The sequence below is a fragment of the Limanda limanda genome, chromosome 6, assembly GCF_963576545.1.
Source record: "Limanda limanda chromosome 6, fLimLim1.1, whole genome shotgun sequence".
Classification (NCBI taxonomy): domain Eukaryota; kingdom Metazoa; phylum Chordata; class Actinopteri; order Pleuronectiformes; family Pleuronectidae; genus Limanda; species Limanda limanda.
The window spans coordinates 23,822,662-23,850,277 of record NC_083641.1 but is presented as its reverse complement, the minus strand read 5'-3'; the positions used below and the strand labels follow the sequence as shown (position 1 = coordinate 23,850,277).

Below are 27,616 nucleotides of genomic sequence, written 5' to 3'. Positions count from 1 at the left end.
CACGATTAACAGAACAGAGCATAGCAGCTCCTTCATCTGATTTACTGTAATACTGTCATTAGCGATGCTGCATTCACTATTTAACCAAGCAAAATATGCAGTAACTAATGTATGAAACCACATTTCATCTGACTCCGAGGAGATTTAATCAACAGATGCAAATGCGATAATGACATTTGTTTATTATCGTTTATTTTTATTCCTTGGAGAAAGTATAAAGTTTATTTTCTATATTGGAGATTATAATATTCATAAGGATGAACATATATCTTGACTTCTTGTTAAAAATGGAACAAAAGGGGCCAGAAGAATGGAAGATTGACTTGACGAGTGGAGCGATGTATCAAAGCCGGACAAATGTCTGGATTTCCTAAATCCATAAAATTACTGGTGAGCACACGATTTTATGTCATAAAGAGCAGAGAATGCTGTATATTTAAAACCGCGCTTTCAATTTCTTAGACTTGAATGTCCCTAATATTCAATCTGGAGGGTACCATGAATAATTCTTCGTACCATCATTCAATATTTAAAATGAGGAGTACTCTGTAATAGTTTAACACTTGGGAAAAGCTCTTTGTAGTGAAATCTTGCCACGCGTACTTTCTCCCAAATGGATTTTCACATTAAAAAAGGAAAAGAAAAATATTGGAATAAGTTTTAAAAAATGTGTTCCAAAACAGTTTACAACTCAGTTTGGCTGTAAGTGATGACGTTACACACACATATATTCTTCCTAAAATATAAGTGAGATTTCATGTGTTAATGTAAAAGCATCAGTGTATGTTGGTGTGACTGAAAGGTGAATCTTACCTCTGTGAGACTGAGCGCCTGCTGGAGTAACTCGTCTCTCCGTCTCTCCGCCTGCCGCACGTGGAAGTCGTTGCTCTGACTCTGGATGATGAAAACTATCTCCCGCGGGTCTGGAGGAACACAAAGGACCGAGATGAGAGACTCCTCGCACACTGTGAAACAGGAACATGCCAATCGATGACCTTCCGGGAGCAAGACAAGATAAGAGCCAAGGTCTGAATAACCGCGGTGACTTTTGCTAATCCCCATTATTGGTCTGGTGATAATAACCAGCACATCAAGAGCTTAATTGGCTTGGGGGGGAGGGAGTGGAAATGTCACAGCGCAGATTGTGTTACTTAATAGACGATCGGCAGTCAAGGGAGCCTTCCTCCGAGATGCCGGAACGCCCGAAAGGTTGACGTGGCCCAGCTGCCCACATCTGGCTGAGCGACACATCTGCACCGTCAGTTGAACTCTGCATTGTCACCGCGTGTAAAGGCCAAGGTCAAGTGCCAGCTCGATAATGTCTGTAGCACAATGCTGATGACATGTTTAGATTCCATCTTTGCCTCTGAGCCGGCCAGCTGTAGTTCATCGTCATGTGAAATCCATTTACAGAGCAGTAATAGTGACACAGCTCAGTGAAGAATGACATTGGCTCACAAACGTCACCACATAAACCCTGTGGCTCTCGTGGGCCACTACAACCACATGGACCTGAGGGGAGGGGAATAAAAAACCTGCCATTTTGTCTTTAACCTTTTTACAATTACATTTAAAAGCTCATGAATCCTGTAAGAGGCAGAGAAACTCCGGAGGCTCTCTCGCCGACATTTGCGTGTGTGTCTTTGGAGAAAGACCTTCAGAGTTCAGTGCAAATCTAAAAGCAACTTACAACAGGTCACAACCCCCCCCAACCTTAATGACATATGCAGGCCTGTTCATGTACACTCTCCTGTTAATTAGAGCTGAAACAAACCTAACAGGCTCGGTAGCAGAAAACTCTTCGCCTTGAAACATTTTAATTAGATACCTAACTATTTGTAGAGAAAAAAGTGGACACGTCACAACATAATTTATGATTTCCAGAAGAAATTTTTGTAATGAAGCTTTGAGAAATTAGCTGACTCAGAGTATTTTTAGTGATTCAAAACATAAATAAGTAACAGCCCCTGCTGACAGGTCTGTAATCTTCCCTTTGGAGTCGTCGTGCAAAGGCGATACGAGGAAAGAGGGGAAAGGCGGGTTGCTGACAATTGCAGGATTAGATGAATTGCCTCCTCCTCAATTACACCACTTGAACTTATTCCCTTCCTGGGTTCAGATATTAGCGCCGGGGTCAGACACTGTGTCAGGGTACAGTATCGGTGTCACATCTTTTAATTAAGTGTCTGGTGGGTGTGTCGCCGCTAAGCTCGGCTCATAACAATGATGCCATTGATCTCGCGGCGCTGGTGAGGGGGTGGATTTGCTTGCTAAACCTCGGCATGTCTATCTCCCAGCAGATCTAACCTCCACCTCGAGCAGAGCTTAGTGACTGAATACCACTACACCACCTCTAAATGTCCTTCTGCTGAGTCTGCAAAACCCGCGTCTGTTGCACATATGTGTGTGTGTGTGTGTGTGTGTGTGTGTGTATTCGGTTTTTCCCATAAAGCAGCGCATTTCTAAGCCCTCGGAGATGCAGGATACTGCACAGTGCAGCAATAGTAGCAGCTGCATGTGACGAACGGGAAAATCAGATAAGCAGTTTGCCAATCCCTCATTGTGCAGATAATGCGTACCCTCATGTCACAGCAAAGGAGGATGAGGGGTAAAAGAAGAAACTAATTAAGACTGAATTCACTGGCCTTGGCTCCACACTAATGGGTTTCGATTAATCATCAAACAACTGGGAGAGAAGAGGGGGAAAAGAAAAAATCCTGTTATTGTGCCCTTCCTTCACTCAACTCATCATTCCTGTGTCCTTCTGCCTTCAGATAAACCTCGGTGCGCTCTCTCGGCGCTCATGGAGGACAGACGTGTACAATCAATACATCTACCTGTATTTAATTACACAACAGAGGTTTAAAATGTCGTAGACTTCAACGACGCCACACAGAACGTTTTAGTGGCTAAAGGTGAGATTATGGGATGATCGCTCCGGGCTGGGAGGAATATAAATTGATCTGAAAAGGCAATATTTCCCCCCTAAAGAAGATAAATCCGGATGCAGCAGCATTGTAAGTGCCCGCGTGCTGGGAGGCGGTAACGCTATAATGGGTGGTGTGGTTTCTCCGGTGTTGAAGGATTATACATTGTATGGGTGATAGCTTAAAAGCTGCAAGAAAATTCGGAGTGTTATTAGGGTGTTTGTGCCCTGGATGGCTGGTGGGTTGTTGTGTCCTCAGAGCAATGAATGTTTTTTCCAGGTAGAGCCGCTACTTAGTTTCTCCTTGTCAATATAATAAAGGTGCCCTGACGTTTCCTCCAACCCCCATTATCAGGTTCAACTTGGTTGTTTGTCAAAAATATATACTTTTTCACTTTGTACAGAACTTTTTGGTTTATGGCTAAATACGGAACGACAGTGACTGAAAGTTCCTGGGGAGATGAAGCCAAATCCATAGTCACCACAGATACAGATGACTTTGTTTTGCTAGGCCGAGTCCAGTCCTCGTTTATCTCCCCTCACTTCCCTTTAGTATTCTACAGAGGCCACTCCATAAAAAAAATAAAAGACTGTATCAGCCTTGAATTATATTGGCTGAAACGAGACACAGGAGAATTCTGCCTCCCTCTCTCTGATCTGATGCTTCTCTCAGTGCATGGAGCCGCTCTTTAAGGGCCATCACCACCTGGTCTCCGGCAAACTGCGAGTGAAAGCTCCGAGTGCTGCTGTGTGCGCTCAGTTCCTCGCCATCCCTGCATACGAGAGGCAGCAGGATCAGACTGTGTGTGCCTGCATCGAACGGAGAGGGTGCAGCAAATATGTGCACACGGAGCGTGGATCATGTGCTCTCGTTGTGGCCTGGCCCTGCAGCGCTGGCACCTCAGTGACACAAATCAACGGTGACACTTCCTCAGAGCAGAATAGCAGACGTTGCCAAGTGGCAGAAAGGCTGCGAGCGCGCTGACCTCTAGGCTCCCCTGCACCTCTGTCATCTCCATCAGTGTCACAGGGCAGGTGTGGCTAGGAACCAGAAGTGCAGGGACGTTTAATTTCAGCCTGGAGTGTCTCCACCCGCACGGTTACAGAAATGCATGGAGAGGCAGCCAATGAACGCGTGGCTGAATTTAGAGAGCAGGAATTTTAAATCTAGTTCGAAATTTAGAAAGAAAAATGGAGAAAAACCAGAGAAAGCAGATCGAGAGCGTAATTTCAATGACACATATCTGCAGAAACCTATAGGGATGAGGTTCGGAGCTTTGCTGGGAACAATGAAACCGTCATGACAGATCCAGAGCTTTTCAATGCCAGCACATATTCAGAGATGACAGAGGATGTCAATAGCTCATTTCCATAGAGCCGTCGCCGCCTGACTCCCCATCCAGTGGCTGATTGCACTAGTGTAAAACCTGCTGCACTCCACTGGCTCACATCATTGAACTCCCAGAAACAAGATGGCTCAGAATCAGCCGTTCACGAAAAGAATTCCCCTCCAACTGTCTCCCTCCTCACGTCCGAAGCGATGCAACCGAGAGACATATGCACCCAGAGAGTAGGGATGCAGTTTCCTGACCAAACTAACCATGACCGCCACACTAGACAGCTCCAGGATTTAATAGCCAATCCACAGACATCTGGTGATATTCAATCCGGGAGTCCAAATTCAATATAGCCAACTTTTTAGGCTGCGGATAGTTTGATTTGACCATAAAATATAATTTACCTTCCCTATAGGCAATCATCTAGCGCGATGACGGCCTATTTGTCATGCAGCAAGCAACGATTTCCCATCAGCCTCCTTCTCATATTAATACAGACTTATAATTGCTTTGCACAGGATCAATAGAGAACACGGTGTATTTAACTTTCATCTTACTCCTGAAAAGGTCAGTGTCATAAATATCTCAGTAAAACAGAGAGAGGAAAATAGCAGACAGGGGGAGGGAAATGAGGAAGGAAACCAATAGAGAGATAGGGTCTGTGTGTGTGTGTGTGTGTGTGTGTGTGTGTGTGTGTGTGTGTGTGTGTGTGTGTGTGTGTGTGTGTGTGTGTGTGTGTGTGTGTGTGTGTGTGTGTGTGTGTGTGTGCGTGCGTGCGTGCGTGCGTGCGTGCGTGCGTGTGTGTGTGTGTGTGTGTGTGTCTGTACATGTCTCTCTATGGTTGTGTGGACGAGTTCTGCTTCTGCTGATGGTAAAGGGACAGGGGATGCATTGTGTCTATGAGTTTCACAGCTACAGAAAAAGCTGCTTTCATGTATATGAGTGTGTTTTACTTCTTTTGCACCAGAATTAGAAGGTATACCTTTTTCTTTTAAGCTGGGCAAACCTGCAACAAAAAGGCAATTGACTCATTTCCCCATTGTCAGTTAAGGAGTTGGCCTTTGTGTTTCTTTTACTTTGTGCATCATGTTCCACGTCAAGAACAAAACAACAACTGAGGGGGTCTGAACCGTGCAGTCCTGACAAATTAGCACATCGCCCGGATGTCACGTTCCCATTACTGCCGATTTAAGCCAATTAAAACCTGCGTCTACTGCAGAGTCCTTTGACGTGGAGAGAATGATTTAATCCATTCTCATTGCAGACCACAGCCAGCTACTGGGTCTTCGTTTTCTGACCAGTGGAAAACTAGAATGACTCTCACTAGAGTGCATTCCTCCCCCAATCAATCGATTGACTGACTGGCTCTGAGTAGAAGTATGAAAGAAAAAAGAAAGTGCTCCAACCTACGTGATTTAATCCTGCTGACAAATACAACCAACAAAAAAAACAGACAGGTGCGAACATGACCTCCGTGGTGGAGGTAACAATCACACAGCAGATAACCACGGGCTCTGGTCGGAGAAAAGAGGCTCCTCAACCTGTGATAATCACTCTAATTAGAGACTTCTCTGGAGTTCAGGACTCCACGGACAACTGTGCTGAAGACTAATGAGAGCTGAACCTAACCCTTAAACCTCACTTAGCATCAATAATTCAGCAAGATGAAATTATTAATGCTAAACCAATCCCAGGTTCTACTTACGAAACCCATTAATTACCAATTATAATATTTAAAGACTGGCGTGACACTTGGAGATAAGTTTGGATTTTCTGTAATTTACTGAACATGGACTTTATGGAAAAACCCATGATTTCATAACATAGTACACATCTAATTATATATAATAATATACCAATGCCTAAGGATGAATATGTGGAGTTGTTTTAATTTACAAAATAAAAGTCCTCAGCCATGTTATAATAAAGAAAGAGAGGCAGAGACAAGAGAGTTGGTGACAGGCAAGCAGCCAGGAAGAGAAAATACTCAGAGTATGTTCGAAGGTAAACAAGCAGAGGTTAGTAAACACCTTGTGAACACCGCTGAAGGTAGAATACACACTCCTAGAAGCAGAAAGTAGCAGAAACATTTACTGTTTGTGGTCCAGAGTTGGCCTCAACTATCAAACACTTTATATTCTAAACAAAAACTTCACCTTTAACTGCTTTTGGCAGCGGACCTGGCATCTGCTGGAGCATTTTCAATCCTTCCACGGTTAAAGAACGAAACCTACAGGTCATCTATTCTCCTCAAACATCACCAGTAAACATCTGGCTTGGTGTCGTTCCCGTAAAGTCAGAGAGCAAGTTTGAAAACATATTTGCAGATTTATTCCACAATCAAACTGAAAAACACAGATACAGGCCATGACTCAGAAAAGAGAGCAGAAGAGCAAGAAACAGTGATTTTTGCTCCACTGTAGAAGAAACTGAACTTTAAAATAATGCAGCCAAGCAAAGAGATCAATAAGTGTGCGAACACCCTTTCATTTTGTTTCCTCCTTTAGAGACAAGAAGTTCACTTTCAAATATCAAAACAACGCAAACCTTTGTTCTGAATTCAATAGGTTTCTCTTCAGAATGAATCTCCTCCACATGACATATGTGTGTATCCAGGAAAACAATGGATTTCTTAAACAATTTCTGAAACTATTCCCTAATAGAAGGTTTTTTGATTGGAAAGGCATCATTATTCATTACTGTGACTCCTCCACTGTGCCAGTGTTATTATAAACCATCATTTTATCTATTTATTATTCAGAATACACAGGTGAGAATAATATGACTCAACTGAACTGATTGAGCGCTCGTCCAGTAGTGATGATGAAGTGGAGCCGCTGTATAAAGGTTTCATCAAAAGTTAAATCTCTGCTCTCAATCGTGATGTTTTATCCTGTTTTTTTTCCATCAAATAACTAATTAAAACCAAAACAGAAACATGAACACGAGAAAAACATCGCTGTTATAAGAAACACCCCATAATCCTTGAGAAAACTGTATTTAAAGTCAACCTTGACTTTTTACTTTGGTTTTTGACTTATCTGCTAACATGGAGGAGGCAGGATTCATGACCAATACTGTTGCCAGCCACAAGGGGGAGATCAAGATGTTTTAGCTTCACTTTTAAGAGCCGACATGTCGCCCAGCTTCATTAACAGTCTGTGGTTCTATATATTCTCGTATCAACAGCGCGGGAGCAACATTGAGCCGAGTTGGATGTTTTCTCCTCCTCAGACTCTTGGGTAGGTGACGTCCTCCAGGGTTTCCCCTTATCTAAAAACAGTATGCAGCACAATATGGCCACGGCAGTCACACTGCTCTTTGTAGTACAGATGTGTAATAATGTAAACACACAGACTGTATAAATAACACCTTGTTTTATTCTGATGAAAATAGAACATTATCCTCTTAAGATTTGGATCCCTGTGCCCCCTCTCCTCAATAAAAAAACACTGAGTCATAACTTCTCAGAGGTCAGCCGCTCCTTTCAAAATGAACCAGCCACTCGTGCTGTTTGATGTCGGCTGCCTCGTTGCGACAATCGCACTCGCGACATTTATTTCCTCATTTTGAATCCCTGCCCACAAACAATATTCTCTGCAGGTGAACGTGGCTCTTCTTCTGGGACAAAGGGAATTACTATGGCGGCGGAAGATAGCGCGGCTCTATTTTTCAGATAGCTGTCTGTTTGTATTTCCTGGCTGTGCCGAGGTGCCAAATGAGAGCATTACGAAGTTGCTTTTGTGTGCTTGTGCGTCTGGGGCGACCCAGTTGAATGAACAACAGGCAGAGGTCCAGAAAACTGGCTCCAATGTCCTCTGCAGGCGCCCGAAAAAAAGAAATCACTCTCAGATACGGATTGTACGAGCCCTCTGAAGCGTGAAAGGCATGCATGAGATCTTTTTTTTATTTGTTCTACTTGTGAAATTCCTGGTTGCTGTCAAATCGATAAAGACAAGGGGCTTTATTCATGAAAAAGTCTGGCATCACTAAACTATGTTCATTTTACATCATCTTGAATCTTTTAATTCGACATAGGATTTATGATTTTATGAAGTGATGTTGTATTTAAACCATCCCAGCGTTCTGTTCCCCTAAAACTGAATAAGGCTCAGAAATAATCTCTTCAAATGTCAAACAACATTGATCTGAAAAACAAACAACAGGATCTGGTCTATGAAAAGCAGCTTTGAACAAAAGTTCAAACGCAAATATCAAATCAAATCAAGTACGTAACAGTCTTGGTAACATTACAGCAGGTCAATAACAAGGTAATTATCTAGTTTATACAAGGTTTGAGTAAAGTACAAAATATGTGCTGGGGTTTTCAAATAAGAAGAGTAAGGTGAGTCTGAGATATTGAGAAATAAAATACATTTACTTCTAATTAATGAATTTAAAGCACCACAATATTGTTAGTGGGAAAATACACCGGGGAAGGTCTTTACTGATAAAACAAAGACATTAGTTATCGTATTGTTTACTTAAGAGTTATGATAGTTGCAACATACTTTGCTAACTTTATACAAACTAAATACATATGTGCAGTTAAAAAAAATAATGTAATTTACTTGAGGGTCTCCCTGAGTCCCTCAGCTTCTTTCTGCCTTTCATTAGTATCCTACAGAACAATTATTTTCCTTTGTCATCACATAATTGATGAAGATTATAAGAAGGTCTACAGTAAAAAGAAAGGTATATATTTGGTAATGATCAAATTAGAGAACAAAAATCCACAGAAAAGCATTTAGCCTATTTTCTTAAAATCAATTATTAAAATGCCAATTATATTTCTCTTGGTTAACAAATGAATGAATAATTTCTGCCCTTCCCAAATGTAGGGAATATTTGCTCTGTAATATGCAGGCTGTAAAACACTGCATTATGCATTGCAAACTTTTACAGTCATACTTTCGTACTTCTGCAACTAATTGGAAAGGAAACAGGACTCACCCAGCTGATTGTTGTGGCTGACATGCGTATCATCTTGGCTCTGAAAGAGAGAGAGAGACGTTTCAATAATTACGACATCAGAAAAGAACTGTTCAAACACGTCTTCAAATAATGACCTACATAAATCCACTTTTTTTTTGTTTCCGACAAAAGACGCAGAGAATGGGCCGTGTGAAGATGCTCGGTTTCAGCTAAATACTCCATTTCCTTTTCCTAATCACTAATTAAGACTTAGTTATTCTAAATATGGAAACCTCTATGGGTTATTTGGAGAAATAATGAGCGATACCCGACATCATTAGTCCTTCCTAATTGTGTGGATTTTGTGCCTGCAGCATTTAGGGCTTTGAGCATGGAGCTCAATTAAGGCTTTGAACACTGTTCCACCTCCAGAGCTGTCAGCCCATGCGGCAGACCGCGGCGAGATGAGTGAATCAATCACAAGCCGAGCAAACTTTGAGGAGATGTCTTTTACCTTCGTCTTTCAGAGGAAAATCTCTCAGACTTGGAAGAAGGCAAGAACGTGTGGGTTCCGGCTGCTTCCAGAGCTCTGGAGCACGAGTATTAATAGATAATGACAAACCGAGGCCCTGTTTTGATTTATGACTTCCTCCAGACTAACAATCATTTCGCTGGCAAGCTGTTGCAGCCTTCAGAGAGATTAACTAACTCATAAATTCAACCCGAGCCGGTGTGGTGCCGTGGTTACAGACAATCGCAGAAGTTTGGTGGCAGTTGCGCGAGCCGGCATCTGTGTAACCCGCCGACTCAGCACAATCAGAGGACGACCAATTTTCATAATAGAGAACATCCTATTAATTTGGCCAATTTCCCTTGAACAGCTTCGTGCAATCGATCGTTTCATTCTTCTTAGACATGTTTTCTGCACTTCCTGTAATTTCTCTCGACTATTTATCAAATCCTGCACCAGGTGTTTTGAAAAGCATCAAGCAGGCACGTTTTCAAAATGACAGTAGAAAGTTTGAACTCCTCTGATACACACGGCAATGATTCCTGCATGTGCCTTGCTACGCCCGCTCGTATTTTTTTTCCAGATGATCAGAGTTAGAGGTAAATATATGCACAGGCAGACAAGATCATATCAGGGTGATTTAATTCAGTGGGTACGAGACATCAGCTTAATTGGACTCAGTAGCATTAGTCATGCCCACAAGGTTTCTGTCTAATCTTATCGCACTCGACTCCTCGGAAATCATTCCCTTAGCCGAGGAGAGAGAGGGGAAACGTATGCATCCTGTAAACCAGGATGATGCGACAGGTAAACTTGTAAATATAGATTATAAAACCACACAGATTAATATGGAAGCAAATGAGCCAAATAATCCCCAAATAAATGATGCAGCATTAAGACCAGAGACAGACAGATTACGAATAAGGCATTAAAACAAATTCCAATATCGATAGAATGGCCAATTAATACCTATATATTGACAATAATTCCTAGGATGTTATCAAATTCTTGATTGAAAGGAAGAAATAGATGAAATTGAGGCTCGATATTTAACAGTTTAACCAAAAGCTTTATTATAAATAACTATTTACAAAAAGAAAACACAAATACAACTAAATTTGTAGAAATTTAATTAAGAAAAATAAAGTTTTAGTTTATCGATGCATTTCGGCAAACGAAAACTCTGACACCGGTATCGACCTATAAAATCGACCAACTGATAAATCTGTCCGGCTCTAATGAGGAAGCTGTGACTGATGAGTGTCAGGTACAAAGTGTTTCACTGCACAACACGACTCACAGTAAATCACCACATCGTCACTGCCAAACAAAATAAATCAAGACCTCCTGAGTGATGAATGAAGCGACGAGTGAAACGTTACCAATTATCCTGATTGTGTGAGTGTGTGTGTGTGTGTGTGTGTGTGTGTGTTCCCAACGTGCGGTTGTGTGTTCGCTACATGATTTTCTTTGGCCCTGAAGAAGACCTCATGACTGATGAGACGTGGTTAATGAGGCTTTAATCAGATATTTCTCAATCTATGCAAACTGGAGAAACTCCTCCTCTGTTCCACATCGATTTGTAACGTTCCGTGTGTTTGAGGAGTTGTTTTTTAATGAGCTGCTCTAATGGGAAACATGCAGCCTCCTCCTTCATGTCACTCACACCATTATTTCGGCTCCAACGAGGCTCCAACAAGACTGTCTCTGGAAAATTTAAACTGAGCCCGGCTCATGCTTTTCCACATCGTGCAGGGAGATGTTGCTTTGGCCAATCAGGTACATGGAAGTGCTCATTGTTACTATAGCAGATAACTGGCTCTGTAGAGTCCTGTTTAACTGTTTTACTGTATTTAACCTCATGGATTAATTTCTCAAACTTCACCTTGTTTGTTTTGAACACCTGCTTACACGATAAATGTGTAATTCAAGTTGACAACTGAGGTTTTACTTAAAAGATTTTAAATCAGCCTCTGATGAGATCTGAAGGTCTTTAATTTTGCTCGTTATCACTGGAAGTTAAACTTAAAACAACTATGTAGAATAAAAGAGGTCTTGGAATTCAGAGTAGTTACCTCACACAAGGAAGTTATGGTTTTATTTGGATTTGGTTTGTGATTTAATGGCCTGCTTTGTTGACCTTGGCTGGTTGTGTTTATTAAAATCCGATTAAACTCTTGAGTTATTTCCTTTATTATCCTTCCTGTAGTTGATTGTGTTATTGTGCTTGTGAAATTTCCATTTCAATGGCACAAGTTATGATTCAAATGTAAAAACAAGGTTCCAACAAGGTGAATTTGCCTCAAATGCTTATGATCAAAGATTTACTCATTGGGCCTCATTGTAAATCCTGCTTCGTCGGTTGCATTTCATAAAATCCCCACAGCCGACTGACACCAGGATAGCAAATCTTCTCCCGGTGGCATAAATGATGAAATATTCTGCGGCAGAGTGAACCCAGATCAGGTCTGGCATCATTTTCACCATTACTGAGAGATAAATCACTCTCAGCTCACACTTGGCCTTCTCCCTGCACAGGTAACGCTTTCCTTTATCCCATCTGACAGGAGGCTGTCAGCCATTTGCAGCAGGAATCAGACACCCATAGGTGTTAAAAAGGAATTGCTATGAGTCTGTCCATCCAAAGGGTTTAGACTCCCCTTCGCTTGCGCACTTTTGATCTGTGGCAGCACCGCACTGATGCAGACAGACAGAAAAATTGTGCCTCGTGTAGCGTAACCTCGGAACGGCAGCGGCACCGAGGCTTTCTCGGCTGATGTGGACATGCATAAACTCCTCGAAAATCATCCTCAACCTACTTAGTGTGAACGTTATGTAGTCAAGGACAACCAGCAAAGACAACCCTTTGATCTCGGCCTTTGATTTGGAAGCTCTTCACATTCACACATGGCGCCCTGCTTCGTGTCTCAGTCCCGAGGGGAGAGACGCTCCACTGATGTGACTGACCCGTCAGGTCGCGTTAGCTGGCTGTTCACTGACGGCAGGAATCCAAGGTTGCAGGACTTTTTTGGAATTTTGACATGTCGGGTGAAAATATGTGATGTTTATAGAAGTAGGCTGTCGGGACTGACTTGGAGAACCTTAAATACCTGAAGGGGTTAAACACTGGGTGATGTGATTACTCGAGTTGTCAGATTTCTGTGAACATGAGCAGGCTTTACTTTTCAGGGTTTTCACTTTTTCCCCCTAATTTGGTTGACAACTGAATATTAGGTGGAAATAACTGCTGATTACCATTAAAGCTAAAGCCTTAAGACGATTAAACTGACAGGTTGATCTGGTAACTTGTTCCAAAATGTGCTCAACAGTCACTTCAAGACATTTTTCTTGGCAGAAATTGGTTTTACATTTAGTTTGAAAGTATTATTAGCCCAATAATAGAGATTTTGTTTGTTGGTTGGTTTGTTTGTCAGCAGGATTACACGAAAAACTCCAAAGACCCTGTTACATTTGGAATAGAACCAGTTAAAGAGGGCAGATCCAGGAACTAGTTATTTTTATCATATTACGAGAAAGAGTTTTGTTTGACATTTTCCCAAGGAATAATTCATGGACTTTTAATGGAAAGAAATGTATAAATCAGGCACATTTAGGGGAACTAATATTTATGAGTGTGTGCAATTTGGTGTGGCTGGGTTGAATTATAATATTTTATAGAGTATTGGGTCTTGGCGGAGGTATGTGCTCTTCTGAGTGCCACTCTGTGGTTGAGAGAAAATACTGTTTCATTATTAACTCACCTGCCAAGTATCACACAGTCCTCTGATTAACCATTTAGTCTATTAAAGGTCAGTCAAATTTAAATAAAACATCACAGGTTCCCAGGGACCAAGGGAACATCTTCAAATGTCCCACCCCAAAGAAAAGCAGTGAATCCTCACATTTGAGATGCCGGGACCACACGCATGCCATTTTTATTTGCCGCCTCGAAAAATGATCCAAACGATTCATCGCTCATCGAAAATAGACGCGGATTCTTTCCGTGACAGTCAACTGATCAAATGATCGCTTCAGCTGAAGAAAGAGACCAAAACCAACAATGATTTTTATCCGACTAACACACAAGATTTATGTCTCCAGGAGGAAAACCGAGAGCTGCAGACAGGAAGTAGCACATTGGTGGTGTTGGTCATTTCACAGGATTTAATGATTGAGAAAAATATAGAAAATTGCCAGTTGAATACTTTCAGGTTAAAGCTGATGACACAAGCTGCATAATTACACTTTAAAATAGAAAAATTGTTGGAGTCATGAACACAGAGGTCGTGATCACTCGAAGTGGATTCATTCTGCACGTCAGACCAGTTTAAAGCAGGGGAATATAGACAATACATGCAGAGTATAGGCCTCCAATTAAGGTTGTTCTAACGAGATATGAACTAGTGGCCTATATGATGCAGCGGATTCAGTGCTGAATCGTATCCATAGCAACGGCCATCATCTTGTACCCAGTGAAGTAAGTAGCTGAAGAGAAGGCTACCTGACCCGTCTCAATCTTGAAAAGACAAAATGGTCATTTCAGACTTCCTTTGTTCGACACATGCACTGCACCCACGCGGGCGCACGTGCACAAAATGGATTTAAATAAGAACAAGAGTCTCAGTTGCATTAAAAATCAAGAATAAAAGGCGAGAAAGAGAGACCCATGTCACTGCATTTAAATTTCACATTTGCAAGATGATATAATTAGCCGGGGTTAATTAACTCCTGCGACGAGGATCTGGATTTCCCTGAGCTTCTATTACTTAAGTATGAATTCGTTAAGGTGCACTTGTTCTATTACTTTCTTCCTCATCATACCCACGAGCAAACTTGTCTTTCACAGATCGCTGCAGCCTCTGTGTTGTAGAGAGTTTGTGACACCGTGGTTTATTCCCCCCCCCCCCATTTCTTTTAACAAATACAGTAATTTATTGCCTCTTAGGTGCAAATGGAGTCTCACTTCTCTTTCTCCTCTTGTCCACTTCTCTCAGTCTCACTCCACTCTGATCTTCTCCACGGCTGATAACTTGAACAGCTCCTCTCTCACAGTAAAACAGTTCAACAGGGACGTTCTCACTTAGTTCCACTGGTTCACAGCTTTGTTTTTCTAAGCACAGGAAGAAAAAAAATACACAGAAGCAACTCGTCCGCACAAAATTGTTGACGGGGTTCCAAATCTGGTTGCCCGGAGCAACGGGGAGAACGCTGTGCGAGTTATTCAGGTTCACACCGAGCTCCCTTCCCTCTGCGTGAGATGGCTGAGAGATGTTGACCAGATTTCAGCCATGAAAGTCTGAAAATTGGCAGATTGGTCAGAGAGGAAAAGATTATTCGAGCTCAATAAGCCCTCGACTTCCTGGATAATAATATCTCAGGGTTCTAAATGTCCCATGAGCCGGATGCTGTGTGACAAAAAGGACCGGATCCAGGATTTGTTGATTTGTGGGGTGAATTTAATACAATCCTTGTCCACATGTTTAAAAATTTGAATTTTTGGCAGCTTGAGCACAGTGTTTATAGCCAACAAAATGACTGCTATTGTTCGTTTAGGAATTTGAATCCCACTTTTCCTGCAGAACACTTTGCAACCTGCCATATTTCCAAGCTGCTCACAAACTGCATGATTAATATCTACCTACGATTGAGACCCAACAATTTATCAGTTGGACAACGTTATCATTTTTTATGTTTGCGGATATGTGCCTTTATTAAACTTTAATCTAACAGAATAAACGATGTAGAAGAAATAATCATGTTTATTTCCCCCAATTCATGATGCGTTTCCTTTTTATTTATAGTGATTATAATAAAGTTTATGGTAAAACTATAAAACATGAAGCATCAATTACATTTCCTTGTCATGAGGGTTTTGAAAACAAAATCTTTTTACATATTTAATGGCAGACTAATTGGTATTGAAAACATTTCACTCATAAATATATTAGTGTCAGCCTGTAAAAAAATCCATATCAATCAGACTCTACCACCGACAGAGTTCTCCACTTGCATTCCTGAATATGCTGATATTTCATTCTAATCTGATATTCTCACATTTATGACTCCATATGTCCGAACCACTTGTTTGTGGCAGATCCAGCTGTATCGTGCGTTTGCAGACTTTAGATGTTGGACAGTCACAGGTAACGGTTTTCCACAGATGACTCTTCCATGTGCACAGTGGAGGGGGGGGCACAGCCATTTCTTTTTTTTCATTCTTTTCCCCCCCAGATGATGCTCACTTTTATCTGAAAGCTTTTCTCGATCTTCCAACCCTCAACTTGAATCTCCACTGAACAACAATTTCTTCACGACATATTGAACAAAGGGAACATCAAGCTTGAAGTGGTTTGATAATTCTGACAGCTGCGCCTGGCAAGCTGTTGGTAATCACACTTTTTGTTGCACGTTGGCAGCGTTCATTCAGCTTTTTCAATCTCGGGGAAAAGAATCACACTTCTCCTCTAAAGTTTGATTTTCTTGTGGCGTCTGCCAGAGGCCCTGAGATCCTGGAGAATCAGCACAGCTCTTTTTGCTCGGAGGGAAATCCACCTCGGCTGCACAGACAGATGTAAAACACAAATCTTTGCAAAGAATAAATGTGTTTGACAGAGGAGCATTAAAACCTAGAAATAGCGGAGAAGATGTAATTGTCCAATCAGATACAAGGAGGTGAATCGATTGTGTTGTTAGGGAGGACAGCAGCTTTTATCCCTTCATGATTGGTCGTTATGTCGGAGAGTGAATTGCACTTGAGACTGAGTGCCGTCCACAAAGAGGTGAAGACTCACACACAGGAAGAGGACAAAGGAACTGGATTCTGAAGATAGCTGGTCAGGCTCTTTTCAGAAGAAATGAAAAGTAGCGTATTGACTCCGACATTCAAAAGTTCAAGTTATTCGTGGGCTGCGCAGAATTGTTGGAAGAACTCGGTGAATATTCCCTCGCATTGTGAACTGCATGCATGCATCCCCTCACTGTGCAGAGTCCTCTGGGTGCGTGAGATCAAGGCTCTTCTGCTTACATTAGAAAACTTGTACTACACTTAAGCTGTTTATGGAGCCCAGGAGCGGCAGATTATCTCTCTACCTATGCTCGCCCCTCGTCAACATCTCCAAGTCATACCGAGTTCAAACCCATGCCAGTCATCAGAGGCTGCAGGCGCCCTTCAAAACCAGGAGGTAAATCTGCCGCTTCACATGCAAAACCACAGGCTGTGTTCAAAGACAAGTACTGAGAACCAGGCTGGGATGTTTACAGCTGCTGCCATGTTACGCCTCTTAGTTGAGTTACATGCAATAAAAGCAGAGGATGCATCTTTTCAAATATTTCCCTCCATGGCAAGGGAGCCAGCATGAAACCATGGGGGTCGCACCATCACAGGGAAATGTATTTATCAATCTTAGAAATGTGTTGTTGTAAGTTCCACACTGGGCGTCACCACAGACACACAACAGGAGCCACTGTAGGTTTCGCCGGATTTGAATCATGATGGGATTGGCCCAGAAGTCAGATCATCTCCACTGACCACTGTGTTCACATGGAACAAGCCCTGATGGAGAACTAGTTTAAAAGCCTGTATGGGTGGTTGGGCTCCATTAAATGCAACACATGTCCCGAACAGTGCAGTTTAAATTGCTCACAATTCCAAAGCTGCCGTTAATAATGTCTTGGGTCCAAAAAACCTTGGGAAGCCAGCTATCAGGAACATTTTTAGGATGTTAATGGATTCGCACTTTCCCCATTTATATGCACCTGCTAAAATCAATTGCTATTTAACAATAAATTGCAGTATAACAAATAGAGGCTGGGAAAATTGACTGTACTGTTTTGCCAGGCAGCATCTTGGGGCTGAAAACAAAAAACAAAAAGGTTCTTCAAAATTGGGACGAGAAAGTTCCCTCCTACGACTTAATTAAAAAAAAATTTAATCCACTCTTGCCTCAAAGATATGAAATATTGACTTATAAATCAATCCAGTGCTTTTGGAAAATGGATAGCGATCAAATTTTAAGACCAACAACTGGTATGTTGTAAATAAAACCATAAAAAATATCATCATGGTCTTTAACATGAAATTAAAGCATTTGCTGCTGCTATGGCATCAAACAATCTGTTTTCTCTGCATAGCTGAGATAAATATCAGTCGTGTTTGATGGGTATATAGAATGTATATGTAATGTCCAACTCAAACACACTGGAACACACTATCTGGAGGCTTAGATATGTATTGGTTTGTATATGAGCTTATAAATATTCCAACCTTTCCCCTTCTACACTGACAAAGTCCCCACGGCCTGAAACTTTGCTAGAAAGTCAATAACCCTCGGTAGAAGGAGCAGAAATTAATTACCATCGTCCAGCCGCTGGTTTATTTTTGAAATTATAAATCACGTGTGTTTATTTTAGAGTCCACTCATTTATTAGCATGTGTTACAAAGGATTACATGACTTTCCTGTAACTAAACTGGAGCACTGCCCTGACCCAGAAATTTGTATTCCTTTCTAATTTGTTAATGTTGTTCTTCAGCTCAGGAAAAAGTGTGTGTGTGTGTGTGTGTGTGTGTGTGTGTGTGTGTGTGTGTGTCTACATTTACAGGAAAGTTGTAACGAAAAATCAGAAGACAAATATTACTGAGAACAACACATGTCTGATGTACAGTGTAAAACCAGTGAGGCTGAGAGACATCCTCCCATCACAGTCCCGCATGACAACATCTGATGCTTCCCGCTGACACGTCTGTGTATTAGAACAGTGAAGACAAACTGAACTCCATAAACCAGTTACTCATGGATTTGTTTCCAGCACATTAGACTTGACTTTTATTCATGATTATGTTTCTTCTGTTCAGAAAACGTTTCTCCCTCCCCCCGGCTCCACTAATGGGTTTCTTCTCCTGAATGGATGCCATTTAAATCTCTGCTTCATCATTCTGACAGGCAGCTGTCTTTCATCATTCTTCAACCCACAAAGAAAAGTGTGTTTTTGTGCGATTAGAGCTTCGACTGGGGATCCTTCTGAAGGCACGTTGATAATACAGCACAATTAACTGAAGAAGCTTAGTTTAAAAAACATTTTAAAACCATTTTTTTTAGAGTTTGAAGAAGGTGTGTTTGTTTGCTTCTTACAATTTTAATCTAACTGAAGACCAGTTGTTGAAGGGCGTTATTTCTTCATTCTTTGTTGATTACTGCCAAATGTGGTTTTAAAACATCTGAGCTAAATTAAAAAGCACCAAAGCGAAAAAGGGCGAAACTTCTCTGAGTAGGAAAGGAATCAGCTGACATCGGTGAAAAGCAAGACAGTCATTTCCCCATTTCTGTGATGCTAAGCACCTCTGCCAGGAGGCTTACTGTCAACATCTCCTCACACCAATAAGAAGTGGAGCAACTCAACATGTTAATTATTTATCGAGCAGCAACTGCAGACTTATAAAAATGCAACAGCGAGAGAAATCGTCCTCGCACTTTTAGAGGAGCAAAAAATGGATTTTGCGTGGGAGAGCAAATTAAACGTCTGATCTGGTGCCTGATAATCGATCAACATAAGAAAACTTGGCTGTTGAGGTGTTGAGATAATTAAGGCTTCGAAACGGGGGAACAGGAAGTGAACGATTAACATTAATTATCGAGATGAGCAGCAGCACAAACTTGAGACTCATTTGGACACAGGAAATGAAGAATCACTTACCTGTGGGCCTTTTCCTGAGCCGCCAGCCGCCAGGTTGAAATGAACTGAAAGAACAGAAACAAAAATTAATCCTTTTAACTCAAACCATAAAACCTTCTTTATTTACCTCAGGCTGGGTGACCTCCATAACTGCAAAGCTGCCGTACCCAGCGCAGAGAAAACGACCTGATTTATCTTCTAATTTATTACACAATATGAAAAACAATAACTCAGAGCTTAATTCCTTCGCGCCGAGTGCAAGTTGGAATCTCTTCGAGCAGAGTTTGTAATTAGAGCGCTGAGAACGTCCATCCAATCGCATCGCCATCGATTCTGAGGCAAGGAAATCTGCACTGAAAGATTCCCAGGATTTCAAATCAATACATCCAAAACAGCAGCGTCGCTGAGAATGAATTTATACAGAGGTTTTCTATTGAGTCCGGCCGCCCACACCGCAGCGTCAGTCAGCTTCAAACCTGACTTTAATTAGGTGATTAAACCGAGAAAGAGTTGAATTCCCTCTCCTGTCTTTGCTATTGCGGCCATTAAAACCTGAATGCAGCAGATTTGTTTTCCAGGAACAAGCAAGATGAAAGTGCTGCGGTCGAGCAAAATCTAATACAACATGTAACATGCAAAAAAAAAATACTGTAAATACCGTTTTTCACAGGATAGATGCAACCCCTGTGACTTTGCTTTTATGAACCAATCTGAAGAAATTTGGTCAGAGATTAACTCCATCTATTGCGAGGGAAGCCTCCTCTTAAATTATTCAAAGAGCCAAGTTAAGTTCAAACCACAGCTGTGTGTAAAGCCTGGAGTGAAGCCACCAGTTCAGTGCAGAGTAATGAACCTAATTATTATTTATGTCATGAAAGCACCAGAAAACAACAATGGGTGTTTTCAAAACAGTCTTCAAAACAGTCCGACTCTTCCAGCCAAGCCGGAGAAAACATTGTTTTCCCACGTTCCTCACAGAGAGAGAGAGAGGTTCTTTTAAAAGAGCAGAAAAACACCCAGATGAAAAGCCAGTGATTACACCTCAGGTCTTTAACTTCACTCAGCGATGCACAGACTTTTCAAAAGGGAGAAAGATCAGATCTCCATTTTTTTCTGTGTTGCCTGGCATTAAAAGCATCTTTTGTTTGTTGCTGCGGGCCGACACACTCCACTGCGGTTTGTTGTTAATGGAGTGTTTTTGTGATGAGGCTTTCTCAGAGTGTGCCTCCAATAAGAGAAGATAATATACGCTATGAGGGGGGGGAAATGAAGGGGCTGCCGATGGTCCTTGACAAGAGCCGTTTGAAATAATAAACCACAGAAAAATGTTTCTGCAACAGTAGGTAAGCCCATCTAGATTTTTTGGCATATATTGTATTTTTTATTAGCACTTTAATATTATTCATAAGAAAAAATAACTTGTTATTATTGATAATTGAAGGACCTGATCGATATGAAGGTTTGTGAAAGATACCCCACTAATGATACTGATATCTCAACCAATATTTAAAAGATATTTGCCATTGATTCCTCATGTTATCAAACCTTTCAGTGAATGACATGTAATTGAGGCTTGATATTTTTTACAGTTTAACCATAAACTTTATTATACATAACTATGAATAAAAAGAAAACACATAAATAACCAAACAATGCCACTATGCCTGTGTGGAATTAGCTGTTTGCAACTTTTCTTTCTGAATCTGTAAAAATGTAATATATTCAAGGTTCTGCATTACGTTTCCTCAGGTGCTTAACAACACGTCTGACACCTGCGAAGGTAATAAGATGAAAGGTTCTTAAGTTATGCGAGACAGATGCAGAGGAAGATTTTAATTATTAAAGCTTTCATATCAGCAAACATATAAACACACACACTGCGTCTGTGTAAAGCTCTTATTTTATAAATCACTTGGTTGTAGTCAAGCAAAACTTTTATGACTGACTGACTGAGTGAGTGGACCTTTTCTGGAACTAAAACCACATTTAAAAAAAAAGAACTGTAAAAAAAAATTTTTAAAACATCTATTACATATTTTTAATGGCAGTTGGTGGCACTGATTTATAAACTGTCTCTTTAAACCAACTCTCCGCCAACTGTCTTCCAGAACATATGGCTCCTAAAGAGAGTAAAAACCTGTGCTTGCTGATAAAAGAGCAAATAAAGACACTTAAATTGTACAATGAGGGAAATATAACAGTAATTTGCATTGACACTGCCAACTTTTCCTCAGGCAGGAGCAACAAAAAAATCCGAAACGAATTATTATGTGGTCTATTATCCAGTGTCCTTGAATCGTAATGGCCACGTAAAGTTCACGTACATAAAGTCCAATCCAGCAAATCATGACCTCCGAGGAGCGAGCGAGGCGACTACGCTGTTATCCAGCATCCCGGGTTTTTATGTCAGTATTAAAAATGCAACATTTGGCACGAAATGTAGCTTCCTGCAGGAATACGTTCACAATGCATTCTGCTAGGTTTTAATGCCTCGCCCCGGAGAGGGAGAGGCGTGTGTGTGTGGGGGGGTGTCGGGGACTCTCATCCACACATAATGTCATGAGGGCTGATGGGAGCAGCTCCGTCGCAGCGCTTCGCTTCCTCAACCTGCATAATCAAGTCTGTTGTTTCCGAGCATGTTTTTTTAAATCGAGTGGCAGCGGCGGGAACTCGCTGGCTTGGATTTGTCTGGAAGTCGGTCTCCACGATGAAAGCTCTGATTTGGCTGAATCCCTTTCGACAAGCTGCTCAATGCACAACGTTATTGACATAAAAGCAGATGTCTGATGCAATTAGATGAGGAAATGAAAAGCTGAGGGGAATCAGGTTGGTAAGAGTGTATCTTAAGCTGCTTTCGGGCAAGGACTGCGTAGATTCTCCACAAGAGTGGAGTGTTAACGGAAATGTCGATGTGACAGCCTCCAGAGTTTCTGCGGATTTATAAAGTCTGCAGAAGGTCAATGTGAGCACACATCCGAGTGAAAGAGGGGGTTGATGACGCTTCTAACACAACAGACAGACATGAAAATAGAAAAATACGAAAATGTCAAGAGAGTTTGTTGAGATGAGACCCGACGCTGGTGTTGATGCGCCGTAAGCAATATCACGTGAGCTCTGCAGTAGAGTGAATACGTTACTTCCTGCCTCTCCCTGCTGCACCACCCCTCACCTGCAGATTACTGAGAATCTCCCGCTGCATTGTTCAAATGTGTGAAACTACAGAGAAAGTCCGGACCCAATTCTCCGGAGATCCTCCTCAGGAAATGTCTGAAAAACGGCTCCAGTGCATCTCTGCAGAGACTAGAGAATCTGGCAACAATGAATATATGTATATCAGGTACATACTTGACAGCTGTTCTTCTTTCTAAACAACTCCTCTATAGAACCTCGCAGAGGGAGAAGGGGGAAAGGAGACACTACGTTAAAGTACTTTGAAGTTACAAAACCACAGTATCAAAGATGGCTGTGCAGGTGCATTATATCGACTTGAATGCTAATTAGCAGTCAGGGTGAGGTTTAAAAGAGCTCTGATAATTACCACGTCCTTGTGGAATATTAAAGGCAAAATGTGACAACTTCCGAAGCTTCTAAAGAGGCTGAATACTGAGGAGGCCAGACTACTTTCTGAAAAACACGGTTTATTTAATCTGGAAAAGACAATGAAACGTGAAATTGTGTGATCGCCTCTCAACCCTGATTTTCGTGGCCGGGCGGCCATCCAGAAACCACTTCTGAGACCACATCCCCCCCAAGCTGAGGGCCTTTCAACCTGGATCCAGCTCTTAACAAACCCCCTTCAAAACAACCAGTGACAGCCGCTCCCAGCACTCGAGTTCACACAAGAACACTAACTGTGAAACTAAATGACGTAGAGCGGCTGGTGAGGACAGCGAGACATGCAATAAATCAAAACCACAGATGAAAGGTACGTGAATATTCTACTGAAATCCACAGGCGGTGAGCGCTCATTCACTTCAGCACACACCCAGTGCTGACTGATGATAGGTGCGTGAAGAGCCCAGTATATTTTGGGATTATGTTCATATGGGATTATCCTGCACCGTTACGTGTTCAGTGCCAATGCAGGAAGCACCTTGTCCTTCATGTAGAGAGGATACTGTCGAGGGCAGAACTATGTGAGGGCATTAATTACAACGATAGACTGTATAAAAATGGACGTAGACGTAAACCTGTTTTATTTCAAATAGCCAGCAGAGGGCAATTCCAGTGGTTACAAAAATAAGTCTGTTTCTATTCAAGTCTGAGAAAAGAGTTGTACTTCTACACTTTATAAAAGTCAAATGACATTTTCCTATGTAGTTTATCGTCTAAATCGCAAGTTTCAGGTCGTCTTCAATAGCTTATAGCTACTACAGTCCCCCACTCCACCAAGTTAATAATGGTTTCAGAAAAACCAAGATGATGCTGGATGACGCCAACTCAAGACTTAAAGTGGCAGCTCGCAAACCAATGGGCGTCATGATGGGTTGACACTTGATTCTAACCTTAGAGCACTAGAGGAGCATTTGCAATCAGGCACAAATCTTTATTCTGACCACATATCTAACTTTAACAATACTTTGCAAGAAAGGCATTGGACGAAAACACACATTGACACTGTTCCGAGGTTCTACAGAATTGCTCTATTTGAACAATCTTGTCTGGTGACAGGGTTCAGTTCCCCGTGAAAATGTGACGGCTCAGAGTGGGGACTGATCTGAACAACGAATCAAGCGCTCCACTTCTTTCTGTTAAGACCTCTCTCAGTTTTATTCTCCTCTATGTGTTCAAGGAATAGAGTCGTAAAACATTTTGAATTTAGAAAATTGAAAAACTAAAAGAAGAAATATCTCACTGTGAGAACACGGGCAGCAAACGCTGTTTTGATAAAAGTAGCTCCTCAAAAGGAAACTGGCACAGATGGCAGAGTTTCTGCTGCACACACAGTTGTAATAATGCACCTGATGTGTATTTGTGAAAGCTGCTCTGCGAACTGCTCGTCATCCACAAAGCTCCGGCTTCATATGGCTTTGTGTCATATTAACATCTAAACTTTTTATTCCCACTCAAGCACTGCCGGCAGCCATTTACATCCCAATCCGGCAAACTCCTCACTTAGTTTGAGCGTCTGGCTGGAGCTCCCTCTCGATACCAACAGGGTTTTTAACTTATACAATACTGACACTTGGTCTGTGCAGCGTCCTGTTGATGTTAAGATTTATATATAATCTGAAACAATCTGAAATGGCACAAATTCTGAATGACATTATCTGTATAAGAGCTCAAGGCGGTGGACTAGTGGCAGAAACTTGGACTATGGGCAGAAAAGGTCTCTGGTTCGTCTCTGGTTCGACTCCACGGAGAAACAACAAAAAGACGAACCTGGATTGATCTGTCCAAAAATCCAAGAGGATTCTCCCTACCCTGTCTAGTGCCCCTAGCAAGGCACCTTACTCCCCTAACATCTGCTCCCCGGGCGCCGTACATGGCTGCCCACTGCTCTGTATGTCCTGCACCAGATGGGTTAAAAGCAGAGGTTAAATTTCCATCCTTGCATGAGTGTGCCTGTGCATGTCTGTGCATGTGTTTGGGACAAATAAATGTATCTTAATCTGAATCTTAAACATAGACAAATATTCACTGCGATGGCCAGATCATATAAAACAAGTTCCAAATCCCCAACAACAACGAATGCAATATTCTTTTATATAATAAAAGTAAACGAACAGACTGTTTTCAGACAAACTAAATCTGTGAACACATATCTGCCTTTAAGGGTAGACCTTACCACATTTGACACCATTGAAATGCAGCTTGTGTGGACGGGGGGGGGGGCTGTAGCCTCAGACCTGCGAGGTGCTGCCCCTCATCCCAGCTGGTTCCACAGTGAGCCGGGCCCAGCGCTCCACTGCACATCAGAAATGACAGTCTGCCGAAGCCTCACGGACGACATCATTGAAGAACAGTAATGGTGGCAGGCTAATGCCACACTACTGGACACTGGACACTCTCCATACCTCGGCAGTGCCTTCATGTTAGGGTGCATGAATATCACATCCAGGCGGAGCGGACAAGAAGCCCTGTCAGGGTCTGATGCCCGACTAAACGTGCTTGACTTGGTGCCAAGCACACAAACACAGCTTTGGCTTGTGCACATAAAACATGGGAGAGTTGAAGCAGTGACTCCTCGTGCACTACACACTTTTTACATATCCACAAGCTGGAAACGCCATTCTTACTTTATGCTTAAGCTTAAAAGGAAACGTTTCACCCATATCTTGTTATTAAAGACAGAATAAAAAGAGACATGCTGCAGTTTGTTAAAATGAAAAATGGAATTAACGGTGACAGGTGATGCTGAATGATACTAAACATGTTGAAAGTTAAATAAGAGACGAACAGTAACTCCGAGAAAAAGCTACAAACTATTTCCCATGCAGGAGATGAACGCAAAATACATAAATTAGGAGGAGGTTGAGAAATGATTATCCTTGGTCGTATCCAATCAAAAATTAAATGTGTTTTCAGAATTTTCTCGCAGCATTGACATTCACTTCCTGTTTCATTTATTACACTTTCAGTCAGCGCTGGGACTCCTGCAAATCCTCACATATTTTCCTTTTTTTTCTGAATATAGATTGCACTCCTACACTGTGACAATTTCCAGCCCCAACAAAAGCAGGCAGGCTCTACTGCACTCAGCATTTATCTCATTCTGTTCGGGTGGGCTTCCATGTGCTACAATGGGTCAGTGCTAGATTGGTCACTCAGTGCAATTTCCTGCACAGCTGCAGCCAGGCATTGAGAGGGTCGGATAGAACACAGCACTGACTGTATTCTGTCTGCAGAAAACACATGCATGGACATACAGTGTGCATACTTGGGCTTAAATCTGACAGATGAATATCTGCATGCAAGGATAGGTGGTTGCAACATGCTGGAATTAAAAGCACCTGGAATATTTGACATGTTGAGTCACTTTAAATCAAACTTTGAAATGTAAAAATCTAATTTATCCACAAATCGGAGTGCAAATCTCTACTTGAAACGTGGCAGCTGAGACTGTGGCTTTGCCTCGTCACCCTAATGGCAGCAGAGAAGAGGAATCAATCCCTCATGGATCACATAACTTTGTGCAGCTGAACGTGCAGGAGCAGCCCGACAGAGAGGAGGTGGAGGAGGAGGAGGTGGAGGAGCTTTGCAGGAGCTGCAGCCCGAGGCGCATTCATCCTCGGGGCTTCGACTTGACTCCCACCGGCGCAGAGTCGATGTGTCAGGAAGCAGCAGCTGCTTTAACCCGAGAGGAGGAAGCAGAGAGAGAGAGGGAAAGAGAGAGAGAAAGAGAAAGAACCATTTTGGGGAGAAAAACGCCTCCATTGCAAAGATCTGGGTCTTTCCCACGCGTCCCTGTCACTGAATCCTGTGCGTAAAACTTCCAGCGGTTTGCTACATTCAGCCACATGGTTCGTTCCGATCGCCTTTCAACTCCTCAGGAAGTTGAGGAGGAATCATGGCTCCTCTCACTTCTTCTCCCTCCTCCTCCACCTCCTCTTACTCTCTCTTTAAAAGCTCCTCTTCCCTGTTTTCTGGAGTAAAAAGGAGGAGAGGAATCTGCAAACACACAGGACAGACGTGTGTGTCCCTCGCATTAGAAAGTGAAGTGAGGACTTACAGGCGGAGAGGAGGAGCAGACAGCCCGCTGCTGCAGCTGTGGATCCGCTCCGAGGTTTGTTCCACAGCATCCTGGAGGAGTCCTGTCCGAGCTGGAGGAGCAAGAAGCAGATCCCGGAGCATGAGCTTTGTGACAGGGCAACAATCAGAGAACACACAGGAGGAGCAGCAGCAGGAGGAGGACCAGCAGCAGCACTGGGGCTTCTCCTTCTCCCAGTTGCACAGGGAGTGGGTTTTGTTTTGTGCGGTGGAAGGAGGACTCCCCACTTTCCGTGCGAGGCGCAGGGACGCGCTCTGCTGGCGGGACTGGTTCACTGAGGCTGCCCCGGAAATAAGGTTCACTGTTTCCTTCATGATGTGGAACTCCTACAGATCTACACTAACCCTGATAGGATCTCAACTGGCTGTTCATCTGTTTTTTGTTTTTTTTCAATATTTTTATTAGGAGGTAAGGCACAGTAGAACAAGAATCAATGTCAAATTTACATTGAGTGTCACATAATCTCTGTACGACAATTAACAATATAAAGAGATATTGACACCAAGAAAAATACAACACTGTGCATCTCGATGGGTTAAGAGTAAAA

General features: G+C 42.1%; 1 protein-coding gene across 1 annotated transcript in view; it reads right to left on the bottom strand.

Annotated features, from left to right (window-relative positions):
* The window catches only part of LOC133003408 (beta-1,3-glucosyltransferase-like), a 53,012-nt gene extending 25,700 nt beyond the window's left edge, over positions 1 to 27,312 (bottom strand). Inside the window, exons 1-4 of the mRNA XM_061073135.1 lie at positions 27,031 to 27,312; positions 19,380 to 19,423; positions 9,217 to 9,256; positions 814 to 923 (exon numbers count right to left, since the gene is read on the bottom strand). Of these exons, the coding sequence (XP_060929118.1) occupies positions 814 to 923; positions 9,217 to 9,256; positions 19,380 to 19,423; positions 27,031 to 27,100 (264 nt within the window). The 5' untranslated portion in view covers positions 27,101 to 27,312. The remainder of the gene's footprint in view (positions 1 to 813; positions 924 to 9,216; positions 9,257 to 19,379; positions 19,424 to 27,030) is intronic.
* Positions 27,313 to 27,616: the final 304 nt, after the last annotated feature.